This window comes from Candoia aspera, chromosome 5 (assembly GCF_035149785.1).
Source record: "Candoia aspera isolate rCanAsp1 chromosome 5, rCanAsp1.hap2, whole genome shotgun sequence".
Lineage (NCBI taxonomy): Eukaryota > Metazoa > Chordata > Lepidosauria > Squamata > Boidae > Candoia > Candoia aspera.
The window spans coordinates 61184200-61199419 of record NC_086157.1 but is presented as its reverse complement, the minus strand read 5'-3'; the positions used below and the strand labels follow the sequence as shown (position 1 = coordinate 61199419).

Genomic DNA, 15220 nt, shown 5'->3' with positions numbered 1-15220 from the left:
TTTTTTTTTCCTAATATCAGCAATAAAGGTATCTTATCAAGCTGACTTCTTGTATCTCTGGCTGCATGTCTTCTAGTACAAATATCAGTCTGGGTGAAACTTTGCAGAGTATACCCAATTTCCAAGCCATGTCTTATGTCCAGAACTGTATGAGTATAGCTAATTTGAAAAGCCCAAATCCTGCTAATTAGCTATACAGCAGTGATACTTTAAATAGCTAATGTGGCTTGGAACTAATCTTCCCTTGTGAAGAACTGGGAGAACTATAATTCTTTTGGTTTATTCTTCTAGTAACAGCTGTATGAAAAATGACTGTAGAGGTTCTTAACATTAAAAAGATATTATCAATATTGATATATACCATAATCTTCAGGCTATTTGTTGTGCAATTGAACTACAGTTGCCATAGTTAGAATTCAGTAGGTAGATTTTAGTTTTTGGTCAACAGCTGCTTTTGTTCCAAAATAACAACAACCCACATTAGAAAAAAATGTCATAAATTATATGTAAATCATACATGTAGTTTATAAGGATTTCTAAAGAATCATACCAAAAGACAAGGGAACCTGCAGTAATTCTGATTTTGTTAACTGTTTTCTTGACAGGTAGAACTCACTGGTAATAGCATTTACGAATATATACATCCATCAGATCATGATGAAATGACAGCCATTTTAACAGCTCACCAACCTCTTCATCCCCATCTTTTACAAGGTATTCCGTGAGATATTATCATTTTAAATAAAAAAAGATGGTAAGATATAAGGCTGAGCTTTGTGTTCCAGCTTTCCTTGTGCTAAAATCTTGGTAAATAGCATAATATATATCTATACTGATACAGCATCTTTCTTCTTGTGCCAAAATTTGACAATATTTGCCTAAAAGTGATACTGTATATTGTATATATGGCTTTCCAAATTAACTTGAATATTTAAGTGCGATTTTAGAATTAGAAGATACAGGTATCCAATAATAAAGGCTCTGTTTTGTAGAACAATTATTTACAGGATATGGAACTGCAAAAAGGGCCACAGACAAAAATGTATGAAAACACATGAAAGACAGAAGACAGCAAGAAAGACTGATTTCATTCCATTGCCCCAAGGATGATTCTGTGTTCCTTGAAGGCTAAATATAATTTCACAGAAGTGCCTAGAGAATCTTGTTCAATAATCATGTGCAATCTGAATGAATAAACACAATTCATTAAAAGAATCAGCCAATGCCTCTTTTTTTATATACCATGACATATAACAGAGCAGCCCATTTACATATGTAGGGGACATTTTATTTTAGAATTGTTTTTGAAGTCAGACATTTGTCTTGGAATCTCCAAAAAGGGAAAAGAGATAATTGAAGAGATACAATTGATAAAAACAAATAATTCATTTTAAAAATTATGTTGATGACTGATCTGTGAGCATTTTGTCTCTAAATGTGGCTATGTTGTTTTTGTTAATTGGGATCTTGTTTCAGACTGGATATGTAAATATCTGACTTTGAATGGATATTTTAATTCCTTTCCTGGATTATATAGTCTTCAGATAAAACAAACATTCTATTTGATATGTGAATTTGAATCAAGTTCACAAAAGAGGCACTGATATAAATATATCTGCTATTATTCCAGTTTTATAGCTAAGTATAGCAGGAAGTTTGAATAAAAATACTGGAACTCTTCCAGCTATAACTGGGGCTTATGGCCAGTGTATAGATGTATCAAAAAGGAAATAAAGGCAAAAATATTACAGAGCCCTATGGCTGCACCCTGCGGAAACTGTCCTGTTGAATCAACAGCATGATGTATATCTGGAGGATACTGTTATTTTAAATATATATAATCTATAGATAATAATTTTATTTTATTTTTATACCCTGTTCTTTAACAGTGTACAATGTTTGATTAAAACAACTTTTGAAATTCAAAACAAATAATAATTGAAAAGTTAAAAACATTTTAATCTTTAAAATCCCAGCACAAAACATATACACACATAACCCCTACACACACACACACACACACACACACAATGCTAAGAGGGATGGTCTGTTTGAAGAGGGGGAGTTTAAACAAATGTTTAAAAACTTTATGGTAGGCACTTCTCTTCTACTAGTTTAAAAGGCTCTGGAAGAGAAATTAGCTCTCCTCTGAATTTAGATGGGTGATATTGGAGATTATAGCATTATTTTGCCATAATAACAAAATTTTCTGATGCTATTTGTATTTCCTTTTTCTTGTCTTGTGAGACCATTTTGTTTTAGAATAATTTATCATTTCTTTTTTTAATCATATAATGGTGGATTTCTCCTTACTTATTTTGAGTAGGCAACATGGGAATGGAATGAGAACACTGTTTTTTACATGGCTGCAGGGGTCTCCCCAGGGTATGGTAAAAAGTCAAGATGGCAGACCCATTAAACTTTGCCTGCTTTTTATGTGTGGATGCCCCTGCATGGATATATATTCAAAATTTTCCCCATTCATATATTCAATGGTGGAGCTTCAAATGGTCCTGGAGAAGCATAACTATTTAATGTACAGAAAACAAATAGTCCGAACTTTCTCTGCCTTAGTGCTCAGATTGTGTACATAGGGCCTTACTTAGAGAAGAAATCCAGTGAATCAGGCACTCATAGTGAAGCAGCCCATTTTTGTACACTACCTATAAAGAAGGGGAGAGAGGGGCTTGGGATATTCTTCCATTGGACTGTTGCAGAGCTTCCCCCTTTAAATGTATAGACTAGGGTATACTTGATTAGTATATACTTGATACTTGACCAAGTTGAGCTTCTAAAATGTATCTCCCCTCCATATTTATTTGATAATTATATCAGCAGGCTCTGGCATCATATCTCAAGATAAAAGTGAGATGCAGCTGAAATCCTTTATGCAGTTACTTGGGAATAGGCTCCAACTGAAAGCACTGGAACTATTTTTAAGTAAATATCCATTGGATTGTGCTGTGAACAAGGGTATCTAGTTATTATTGCACATAGAATGTGATACTTTCTATATCTGTACCAAGGAGATTTAATTTGGAAGCCTATTTCCTCAAATATTTAATTCTCTCTTTATCCTGTATACACACACACACACACATTCAGAATCATAATTTTAAGTGATTTTTAAAATTATGAGGCCATAAGTTAATTACATTTAATGGCATTTAATTTTGTTGAAATTCTGGAATTTAAAATATGTTAAACTATCTTTAAAATGAAACGAAGATATTTTATTATGAATTTCACATTCATTTTTGCTCATTAATTAAAAAGCTTTTAGGCTGTGTTCTATCTCACAAAAGCCAGGGTAGCATATAACAGACATGAGCAAAATCATCAATATATTCATATTGGACAAAAGTAATAATGCTATCTTCTCTTACATATTTAAGAATGGTAAGAAAATAATTTCAGATACAGGGAAAGTGGCCAAGGGAGAAACTTAATTTATATGTTTATATTTTAACTCCTTATATTTTGTTTGCAGAATATGAAATAGAGAGGTCTTTTTTCCTCCGAATGAAGTGTGTCTTGGCCAAGCGAAATGCAGGATTAACAAGTAGTGGTTACAAGGTAAAACACAGTCCTATGTCATCTTCAGAACAATATTTAATTTCATGCGCTCATATACATCAATAAAGGTGGCTGGTGGGGCTGAGCTAAAACAGTTTGGGGAAGTGCTATAGGGAAACAAAATCTACTGTGAAGCTCTCCCCCATTCTGATTATAGTCGGGGGATTAAGAAACAAGGTAAAAGTGTTTCTGCAATCAGAAATTCTTTTTCCTTTGTTCAATCTTTTTCTGACTGCAGTTGCTCATTTATGGTACCTCCTTTGTTAGTAATTATATGTCATTAATACCTCCTTTTTAAGAGCTCCCATTTACACTTTTTTTCCAGTTGGCTTCTCCTGCCATAGAATCCTACTTATCATTGCCTTGAATTTATTAAAATCCACTTAGACTGAGATAAGCATTCAATTACACTCAGTTCTAGTTTGCCTTAACAACCAAGAATTCCAGCATGACATGGCTATTTCGCTCCAATATTCCAATATTCCTCTACTAAGGACATAACTACACTTAAGCTGCTCCTGTCCCGTGCTCATGACTCTAAACTGGTTTAAGAAAATCCCATCCAGATTTTGGTAGTGGCTTGCAATGTATTTAGGCCAATATTCCCATTGCCAATTGCTTTCCTTTCAATCAGTGGGTTTTTCTGGACATATATATGTAGGTACACACACGTATGCTTCAGTTTATTGTTTATTGAATAGTCTAATGACCAAATATATTATATATCTAATGTTTTATTGATTATTTTGCTGTAACTGCCCAGAGTCCCCCTGGTGGGAGGAGATGGGCAATGACAAATTTGATAAATAAATTTTTAAAAAATGACCAAAGAAAAGAAAAGCAAAGAAAAAATAAAAATAAAATAAAAATAAAATAAAATAAAATAAAATAAAAATATTAATATTCAATGAAATAATCAGGTAAGATCATCCCCTTGGCAATTGACCCCAATCTGATCTAGATAGGAAATCTCCGTTAAATGGCTTTAGCTATAAACTTGGCAGTCTTTCTTACTGCATGCACACACACACACACGTATACAAATATATATATATATATAAAGTTAAAGCATCAAAATGATGATATATGAAGGCACAACAATTAGCTTTTTCCCAGCTTTTGCTGCAGCTGCTGTTAAAGGAAGTCTTTCTCATAAGCGCAGTTACTTCTCTGACATGCAATATATTCCAGATTCAAAATGTGGCAGAAACATTTAAATTATTGTTTTATTTCCCTAAACTACCTACTTTCCTCATAGCGTCCCTCCCTTCATCCCTCCCTCCCTTTCCCTGACTGGAAACAGGGCAGAAATATAAGCAGCCCTCAGAAAAAGAAAAATAGTAATTAAAAAAACAATCCCAAACATTCCTGCTAGACTTCAAAGCAGATATGTTCTTCATCTCAGGGAAGTATTATCCACATCATGCTAGTGAGAAAAATCTGCTGTAGCAGCAGATGGCCATTCAGGAAAAGCTGGGAAAGTGGAGTCATTCCTGCCTTTGCAAAGTAGAAAAATTGTAGGGGTTGGCCTGGAAGAAAGTGTTCACAGCAGGCAAACCAGGCAGCATTGCCTGAACCAACACTACATGGAAAGAGGAAAACTTGCCTGGTGGTGGCATTCATGGGAGGTGATGGGGAAGTAGAGGTCAGTGAGGTCTGTTCCTGCACTCCAGAAATGGTTACTGGCCCTTACTATTCACGGGGCAACCTGACAGTGAGGATAAGTCTCAAATCTTTCCAATTGGTAATGAACAACTCAAGGATAATTGATTCTTTTGTGCCTTCCTCCATCTGCTTATAGGTGAAAGTTTTCAGCAGGACAATTCAGGAACATCAAAGTAAAGTCTCTCGTCACTATCATTGCATACCTCTGCTCTTTGAAAGAACGACATTTGTTTCTGGAGAGCATTACAGGTAGTCTTCACTTAACAACCACAACTGAGCCCAGATTTTCGGTTGTAAGTCATAAAGGTTGTTAAGTGAGTCCAGACTTGTTTTTACGACCTTTTTTACTATGGTTGTTAAGCAAGTCACAGCTGTCATTAAGTGATTCAAGATTGGGGCTTGTGGTTTCCTTCGGTTTTTAAGCGAACCAGGAGTTACTTTGCAGTACTGTGGGAGGTGGAATGTGATAGTCAAATGTTTTCCACCAAAACATGACCATGGAAATGCTTCTGCAGCTACAATAATATTATTTTCAGTTACTATTACTGTTATTTTCAACTAATATTATTGGATGATTATTAAAAACTTTTACTGTAAGGTCTTCATTGGAATCTTTGTTCTACACTACAGTACTAAACAGGTTTAAAGGTACTATACAGTACTGTAACTCTTTTTTCCTGCTGTAATAAATTCTGTAGCTTTTGTTACTGTACAGTACTGTATATAAATCTGATTTTTATAAAACAACTGTTTTAAAAACAATAAACCAGCATTCAGTATTGTTAAATATAATTAAAAATTAGACAGGCAAAGGATGGAACATGCATGCCACCATACAAATCCTTACTTAAATTAAACAAAAATTGGGGAAAAAATTAAAGGCAAGCATAAGTCAATACATAGTACTATATGGAAAAAGTATTTACTTTTCCTGTACAGTAATGAAGGCTCCCTCTTCCGGCTGCTAAATCACAGGCAGTAGTGCGACCACGTGACCGGGCCTGCTGCCTCAGAAATCCAGCATCATAAGCCTGGAGGACTTCGTGCTACCAAAGGATAGTCGTGTGACCCAAAATAGCTGCCCCTTTTAGGATGGCTGAATCTGGGTCACATGATCGCAGAGGCCTTGTGAGGGTCGTAATTTGGGGCCCCAGTCAGAAATCTACTTTTGGGGTACCATCATGACTTTGAACGGCCTTTAAGTTGCCAGTCAGTAAGTGAAGACTACGTATATTTGCATTTTCTCCTTGTTTGGGCAGGTAATAGTAGACATCAACAACATTACTATTATTCCCTTTTCCATTTATTTAATCCAGATGCTCTCTATAGTATCACCAAGTTCATTTCCTTGAATTCTTAAGCAGGTGTTAATATTTCTGACATATGGTACAGTTTCTATTACTTACGTTGTTTTGAAGAAATTTATCTAGTTCAGTCATGGGAATCATCTCACCATATCTCCATTATACCAATTGAATAATATGTCTCTTCCTTTACTAAGAGTTGAAGCACATTTTTCTTATTTCCTGTGCTCTGAGACTTAGTGTACAAATAATGGAGACCATAAACTTTCTGATTTATCATGATTTTATATGTCTGTCACAGCAAAATTCCCACATCCTTCAATATTGCACAGCTCTTTATCTGAGGTCCTTAATGTATATGTTTTCACAATATACATGGCAAAACATCTTAATAAAGTGTTACTTTTTATATAAAAGCTTCATTAAGTTTGCATGTACCTCTGCATTTTGTATTAGAACATGTACTAAGTAATGCAATATTCAGAAATACTAATCATACATTCTTCTTTACTAGCAATAAAATAAATATTTATTTGAAAAGCCAACATGAACTAACTAAATTTAACTATATCAAGTCAGGATCTTTTCAGTTCATTGTTAAATTAATATCAATTTATATGTCAACTAATGTCAATTTATTTGTTAATTATAAATTAATTCAACATTAATGTCAAATTAATGTTAAATTAATGTCATACAATACAGTTATTCACCATTGCTTAAAAATTAACAGTCATTTGTAGCAGTCATTTTAACAAACTGGAGACCAAAAATCAATACAATAAAGAGAAAAATCCTGGTTTTTGAAACAGTGTTGTCAATAGGCTATCTGTTTCTTCTCCCTTTACAAATGTTATTTTTGTCCATACTAGGTGATCCATTGCAGTGGCTATTTGAAGATTCGGCAGTACATGTTGGATATATCTTTGTACGACACCTGTTACCAAATTGTGGGGCTGGTTGCTGTAGGTCAATCATTACCTCCTAGTGCAATCACTGAGATCAAACTTCATAGTAATATGTTTATGTTTAGAGCAAGCCTGGACTTAAAACTCATCTTTCTGGATTCCAGGTAAGTAGAAATTCATTTGAAAAATGACTACTCTGCTTCTTTATCACCTTATGTTGTTGTTATTTATTCGTTTAGTCACTTCTGACTCTTCGTGACTTCATGGACCAGCCCATGCCAGAGCTTCCTGTCGGTCGTCAACACCCCCAGCTCCCCCAGGGACGAGTCCGTCACCTCTAGAATATCATCCATCCACCTTGCCCTTGGTCGGCCCCTCTTCCTTTTGCCTTCCACTCTCCCTAGCATCAGCATCTTCTCCAGGGTGTCCTGTCTTCTCATTATGTGGCCAAAGTATTTCAGTTTTGCCTTTAATATTCCCTCAAGTGAGCAGTCTGGCTTTATTTCCTGGAGGATGGACTGGTTGGATCTTCTTGCAGTCCAAGGCACTCTCAGAATTTTCCTCCAACACCACAGTTCAAAAGCATCGATCTTCCTTCGCTCAGCCTTCCTTATGGTCCAGCTCTCGCAGCCATAAGTTACTACGGGGAACACCATTCTTTAACTATGCGGACCTTTGTTGTCAGTGTGATGTCTCTGCTCTTAACTATTTTATCGAGACTTGTCATTGCTGTTCTCTCAAGGATTAAGCGTCTTCTGGTTTCCTGACTGCAGTCAGCATCTGCAGTAATCTTCGCACCTAGAAATACAAAGTCTTTCACTGCTTCTACATTTTCTCCCTCTATTTGCCAGTTATCAATCAAGCTGGTTGCCATAATCTTGGTTGTTTTGAGGTTTAGCTGCAAGCCAGCTTTTGCACTTTCTTCTTTCACCTTCATCATAAGGCTCCTCAGTTCCTCTTTGCTTTCAGCCATCAAAGTGGTATCATCTGCATATCTGAGATTGTTAATGTTTCTTCCAGCGATTTTAACTCCAGCCTTGGATTGCTCAAGCCCAGCATGTCGCATGATGTGTTCTGCATACAAGTTGAATAGGTAGGGTGAGAGTATACAGCCCTGCCGTACTCCTTTTCCAATCTTAAACCAGTCCATTGTTCCGTGGTCTGTTCTTACTGTTGCTACTTGATCCTTATACAGATTCTTCAGGAGGCAGACAAGATGACTTGGTATCCCCATACCACTAAGAACTTGCCACAATTTGTTATGGTCCACACAGTCAAAGGCTTTAGAATAGTCAATAAAACAGAAATAGATGTTTTTCTGAAACTCCCTGGCTTTTTCCATTATCCAGCAGATAGTGGCAATTTGGTCCCTAGTTCCTCTGCCTTTTCTAAACCCAGCTTGTACATCTGGCAATTCTCGCTCCATGAATTGCTGAAGTCTACCTTGCAGGATCTTGAGCATTACCTTACTGGCATGTGAAATGAGTGCCACTGTTCGATAGTTTGAACATTCTTTCATGTTTCCCTTTTTTGGTATGGGGATATAAGTTGATTTTTTCCAGTCTGATGGCCATTCTCGTGTTTTCCAAATTTGCTGGTATATAGCATGCATTACCTTGACAGCATCATCTTGCAAGATTTTGAACAGTTCAGCTGGGATGCTGTCGTCTCCTGCTGCCTTGTTGTTAGCAATGCTTCTTAAGGCCCATTCGACCTCACTCTTCAGGATGTCTGGCTCTAGCTCACTGACCACACCGTCAAAGCTATCCCCGATATTGTTATCCTTCCTATACAGGTCTTCTGTATATTCTTGCCACCTTTTCTTGATCTCTTCTTCTGTTAGGTCCTTGCCATCTTTGTTTTTGATCATACCCATTTTGGCCTGGAATTTACCTCCGATGTTTCTAATTTTCTGGAAGAGGTCTCTTGTCCTTCCTATTCTATTGTCTTCTTCCACTTCCGCACATTGCTTGTTTAAAAATAATTCCTTGTCTCTTCTGGCTAACCTCTGGAATTTTGCATTTAATTGGGCATATCTCCCCCTATCACTGTTGCCTTTTGCTTTCCTTCTTTCTTGGGCTACTTCTAGTGTCTCAGCAGACAGCCCTTTTGCCTTCTTGGTTTTCTCTTTCTTTGGGATGTATTTTGTTGCCGCCTCCTGAACAATGTTGCGAACTTCTGTCTGTAGTTCTTCCGGGACCCTATCTATTGTCCCTTAAATCTATTCTTCACCTCCACTGCATATTCCTTAGGAATATTAGTGAGCTCATATCTAGCTGATATGTGGGTCTTCCCTAATCTCTTAATCTGATCCTAAATTGTGCAATAAGAAGTTTGTGATCTGAACTACAGTCAGCTCCAGGTCTTGTTTTTACCGACTGTATAGATGTCTGCCACCTTTGGCTGCAAAGGATGTAGTCAATCTGATTTCGGTATAAAGCCGTCTCTTAGGCTGTTGGAAGAGAGTGTTTGTTATGCAGAGTGAGTTGTCTTGGCAAAATTCTATCAGCCTATGTCCTGCTTCGTTTTGTTCTCCCAGGCCATGCTTACCTGTAATTCCAGGTGTCATCTGACTGCCCACCTTAGCATTCCAGCATTCCAGTCTCCCGTGATTATCACCTTATGGTAACTTGCAAAAGATAGTTTAAAAATATAAAGGTAAAAAATATAAAGAAACAATACAATGTATACAAAATGGAAGAAGTAATGTTCTCTTTGGATTGATAGAACACTTACATGCTAAATCAAATCACAAAGATTTAAAAAACATCTAATAAATTCTTTATTGAAGGGAAAATGAGCTACCTATTTAACACCTGTGACTGCTTTTCTAGCAGTTACGTAAGCAAAACTGAATGGTTTATTTACATTCAGTTTGCCTTTACAAGGTTAATAGTGCAATTAACAGTATATTTTCCCTAAAATAAGTCTATTTGAGTTCACTATACATTGTTCTGTATTGCTCCCACATTAACATAATTTCAAAATAATGAGGGAGAGTTCACTTGACCACAGCATGGAAGGACTGGGTAGGGTATACGTTTAGATTTTGAGAGAACCAGTTGCTAAAGGTTAGAACATTTAAAAAGCTAAAATGAATTTGCCACAAATACTTACCAAAATTTCTGCAAACTATCAAATATCAGCAGGAAACCAAAATGCTGGTAATATTTCCTGTTAGTTGATTTTGGCATTTTGAAAATATTTCATATTACTACTAATGGAATATACCCTGGCAACTATTTTTCATATTTCATGTATTTATGATGTTGTCTTCATTTCATCCTCAGCTCATAGCTCAGGAGCTTAAAATCATCTTTAGCTGCTCTAGTTTTAAAGTAGTATTTTGTCTTCTCCCAGAGCAATTTTATCATGAACACAATCTAGCATATTTCATTTATGATGTGGTTGATGATGCAGTTGAGAATTATGATCTGTCCAGCTTCTATTGGCTACTTTAGGCTGCTGTGAAAACATCTCCTCACTCCAGTCACTAGGCATTGCTCTCCGTAGCCATTTTAATGTGGGTTGCAGGACAGCACAGACTCCTGGCTTTGACAGAGGCATCTACCCACATAATGCCCAATCAATGCTTTCCAAAGAGCATGTCTGTTCTTATATGGGCTCCTGTCCTATGCAAGACTTAGACTAAGCCAGGAGAGTTTGGACAGAGGAATGATGAGACAGTTGTTCAAGACAGGATCCATTGGTCAAACATCAGAGAGTTCCATGAAAGCCAGTCCAAACATCAAGCTGAAGTTCCCATCACAGAGCAAGGAACAGGAGGTATCTGCAGCAGGGCAACACAGTACAGATCTGGAGACAGGAAAGTTGTTCCAACAAGGGAGGGATCTGAAGCATGCTCTTAAATAGCCAGAGTTCCTGGCTGTGCTTAATTTAAAAAGTTAATGTCATTCTTCTCAAGGAACCATGCTGACCTTTGCTGCTTGGCCCCCTTTAGCTGGCATGTAATTTAGGCCTTGACATTCTTCCAAGGTCTGGCTCTGACTTGTTACTGTTGGAATCAGTGGTCAGCTGCACTGAATCAGATCCATTACTTCTGTGTGGCTGACAGGCTATTGCCTCTTGAATTGTAGGCTAAGAGTCCTCTAGATTCTCTTCTTCAGTTTCTGAATCAGTGGAGGAGTTAATAACAGCTCATTATATATACTAATTTAGCACTTTTGAAAAGCTACTAGATCTGGGTATGCAGAAGGTTGATTTAAACTAGAAAAAAGATACAAGTTCTGCCAGCTCTGTGTTACTGGTTCTGTCACCAACAAATGCATTATAGGCTTGTTGCTGCTTTGGCCAACGAAGAGTTTTGTGTGACTACTAGACAACCTGTGACCCACTGGGTCATCATTTCAGAGATATTCCCTTAGCAGTTTCCTCAATGCCTTCATGCCTTCAACAGTGGCAGAGCTTCTGATGTACTGGCAAAGTTCTTAAAAATTCAGGGAGACATTCAGAGATGTACCTGCCTTGAAAGTAGCCCATGGTGAACTGTATAGCACAGTCAAACATCAGGAGTAGACCACAGGAAATGTTTTATGACATTTTGGATTATGTCATAAGGTTTTATGATAATTTTTATGTCATAAACTGTTTTATAAAATTTGCTAAATTTCTATTCCGTGGGAGTGATGGGTCCCAGATTTTAGACGCATTCTGTAAGATAGCACATTTGAGGTACCTTGGTTCAAAAATTGTTTTCCTGTGACACTGTTTTGCCCATTTAATTTTTGAAATGTGCTTTATGACTGCATTGCTTAGCAAAGGAAATTCCAGTCCCAACTGCCATTGTAAGTTGAGGACTACCTGTATCACATTTAATATGAATATCCTTTTCATATTAAATTTTCCAATTTTTTCCAGAAAAGAATAGAAAAATTAAGAAAAATTTTACTTTCCTTTCCAAGGCTTAAAAAAGGGGAGAAATTGAACAATTAAAAAAAATGGATTATAAAATATTTTCTTTTAAAATTATACATAAATTAATATATTTTAAAAACTGATCAGTATTTTTTAAATACTGTCACCAAACTAAAACAAATGTGAAGTACAAAAATTATTTATTTATTTATCTATCTATCTATCTATCTATCTATCTATTTATTTATTTATTTATATTTCAAATTTCATCACCGCCCATCTCACACAAAGCAACTCTGAGTGGTTTACAATAAAACTAAAAATAAATATAGATTAAAATACACTAAAAACCGTACTTCTCAAATATAAATATAAAATATAAAATCCAAGATGGCAATATTAAAAGTTCTTAATTAAAATTCATAAATTCATGGGAGCCTATTTATGGCGCTAACCACACCCAGGATTGGCTACCCTGCCACCTTCCAGTCGAGATAGCAGAGCCAGGTCTTTACCCCTTTGTGGAGGGCCAGGACAGTGGGGGCCTGCTTCACCTCTGGGGTAAGCGTATTCCATAGGGTGAGGGCCGTGGCAGAGCAGGCTGTCTTCCTGGGCCCCGCCAATTGACAGTCTCTCATGGACAGCATCCGTAACATGCCCTCTCTGCCTGACCGGGTGGGACCAGTTGATGTAATGGGGATGAAATGGTCCCTCAGTTAATCTGGACCCATGCCATGTACAGCTTTGAAGGTAATAACCAACACCTTGAATTGGACCCAGAAGCAAACTGGTACCCAATGTAGCTCCCGCAGCAAAGGTGTTATGTGTGCCATCCTTGGGGCACCCAAGACTGCTTGAGCAGCTGCATTCTGAACCAGCTGTGGCTTCCGGATACTCTTCAAAGGTAGCCCCATGTAGAGCGCATTGCAATAATCTATACGGGAGATGACTAGAGCATGAGTGACTGACCAGAGGGCTTCCTGATCCAGGAATTGGAGTAACTGGTACACAACATGAAGTTGAGCAAAGGCCATCCTGGCCATGACTGCCACCTGCGCTTTGAGCAGGAGTCATGAGTCCAGGAGGATCCCGAGATTCTGCACCAGGTCTGTCTGGGGCAGTGCAACCCCATCCAGAACCAGAGATGGTAAATTTCCAGATACAGATGAGCCCCCAACCCACAGCCACTCCATCTTACCAGGGTTCAGCTGAAGCCTGCTGTTCCCCATTCAGGCCCCTACAGCCTCCAGGCACTCAGAGAGGGTGGTCATGGCTTAAATCACCCAGGATGGAGATATATAATTGAGTATCATCAGCATATTGATGATACCTCATCCCATGGTGACAGATGATCTCACCCAATGGTTTCATGTAGATGTTAAAAAGGAGCGGGGAGATTACTGATATCAGAACCAAGCCTGCCTCTGACTCAGAAAGTGAAACTATTTCTGAATCAGAGGAAGAATTGGAAACTTACCAGGCTGGAATCGGAGAAACGAAACTCCAGCATGAGTCAGCAGAACGGGAAGAATCCACAATGCTGATTGGGCGAGATCCAGAGAAGGATTTGAATACGCCAATCAGTGAGCGCCAGAGATGGGCTGAAAAGTGCGCAAAAAAGAAGGCAGCCCGATTGGCTACAGGAGACTCCAAGTGTGCCAAAGATCGGGATAAAAGGCAGCCACACAGAGAGCAAGCTGCCAGAGACAACCGAACCTTTAAGCCAGCAGCTTCAGAAGAAGAATCCTTACGGGCATCGGAATCAGTGTCTGCTGTCGAAGAGGAACCAGAGCCTGAGTTCCATTCTGAAGAATCGGACTTTGTGTCTGCTGCAATCGAGGAATCAGCATCAACCAAGCCCAGTAGCCTGCGTTTTGCCTCAAGCATTGAATACCCGCGTTATCAACAGCGCAGTAAAGTTGAGAGATTTTCGTGCTGCCACTTGTCCGCAGTTCTAAATAATCGCGCTTCGCAGACTCTACCGTGTTTTGAAGTTTCACACCTATCTTGTTCAGTATCTGGGTTTGTAGCCACCATGGTCCAACCAGCCCAGTCCAGCCTAATTCCATGTTCCAAGCCTTGCTCCAAGTCTCCAGTCCTGAGTATCCAGCCTAGTCCGGGGCTTCTAGCTGAGTCCAGCCTAGTTCCAAGTTCCATGCCTCGCTCCAAGTCTTCAGTCCAGAGAATTCAGCCCAGTCCAAGGCTTCTAGCTGAGTCCAGCCTAGTCCCAAGTTCCAAGCCTTGCTCCAAGTCTCCAGTCCAGAGTATCCAGCCGAGTCCAGGGCTTCTAGCTGAGTCCAGCCTAGTCCCAAGTTCCAAGCCTTGCTCCAAGTCTCCAGTCCAGAGAATCCAGCCAAGTCCAGCCTTGCTCCAGTTCCAAGCCTTGTCTTCAAGCCTTCAGTTCCGAGTACCCCGTCTAATCCAGAACTCCCAGCCAAGTCTAGCCTTGCTTCAAGTTTGAGTCTCCAGCTCATCCCTGTATGCTGCTTGTAGCCCTGCTCTTAGATCCAGTGAGTCAGCGATTCAGTTCCAGTGCAGTTCCAGTATTGTTCCAGTTTGAGAACTGCTGCCTACAGTCTTGGTGCCGCTGCATCCAGTCTAACCCCATTAGAAGTTCTCTCCCTGCCTGTTGTGGCACAGTTGAGCTTGTTCGACCAGGTTTTGCATATTGAGACTGAATCATTGTAAATAGTTCTTTAATAAAGAATATTCATTGAGAACCTGTCTGGTGCATAGTCTGAACAGGACAACCAAACCCTGTGGCACCCCACGAAGGAGGGGCCACGGGCTGGATCTCCCACTCCCTATCAACAACAATTTGGACCAGCCCTGGAAGAAGGAGGGGAACCAGTGCAAAACCGCACCACCCACCCCCAACTCCCTGAGCCAACC

General features: G+C 38.6%; 1 protein-coding gene across 1 annotated transcript in view; it reads left to right on the top strand.

Annotated features, from left to right (window-relative positions):
- The window catches only part of SIM2 (SIM bHLH transcription factor 2), a 53502-nt gene that overhangs the window by 23393 nt on the left and 14889 nt on the right, over positions 1-15220 (top strand). Inside the window, exons 4-6 of the mRNA XM_063304412.1 lie at positions 606-714; positions 3491-3576; positions 7418-7617. Coding sequence (XP_063160482.1) covers positions 606-714; positions 3491-3576; positions 7418-7617 — 395 coding nt within the window. The remainder of the gene's footprint in view (positions 1-605; positions 715-3490; positions 3577-7417; positions 7618-15220) is intronic.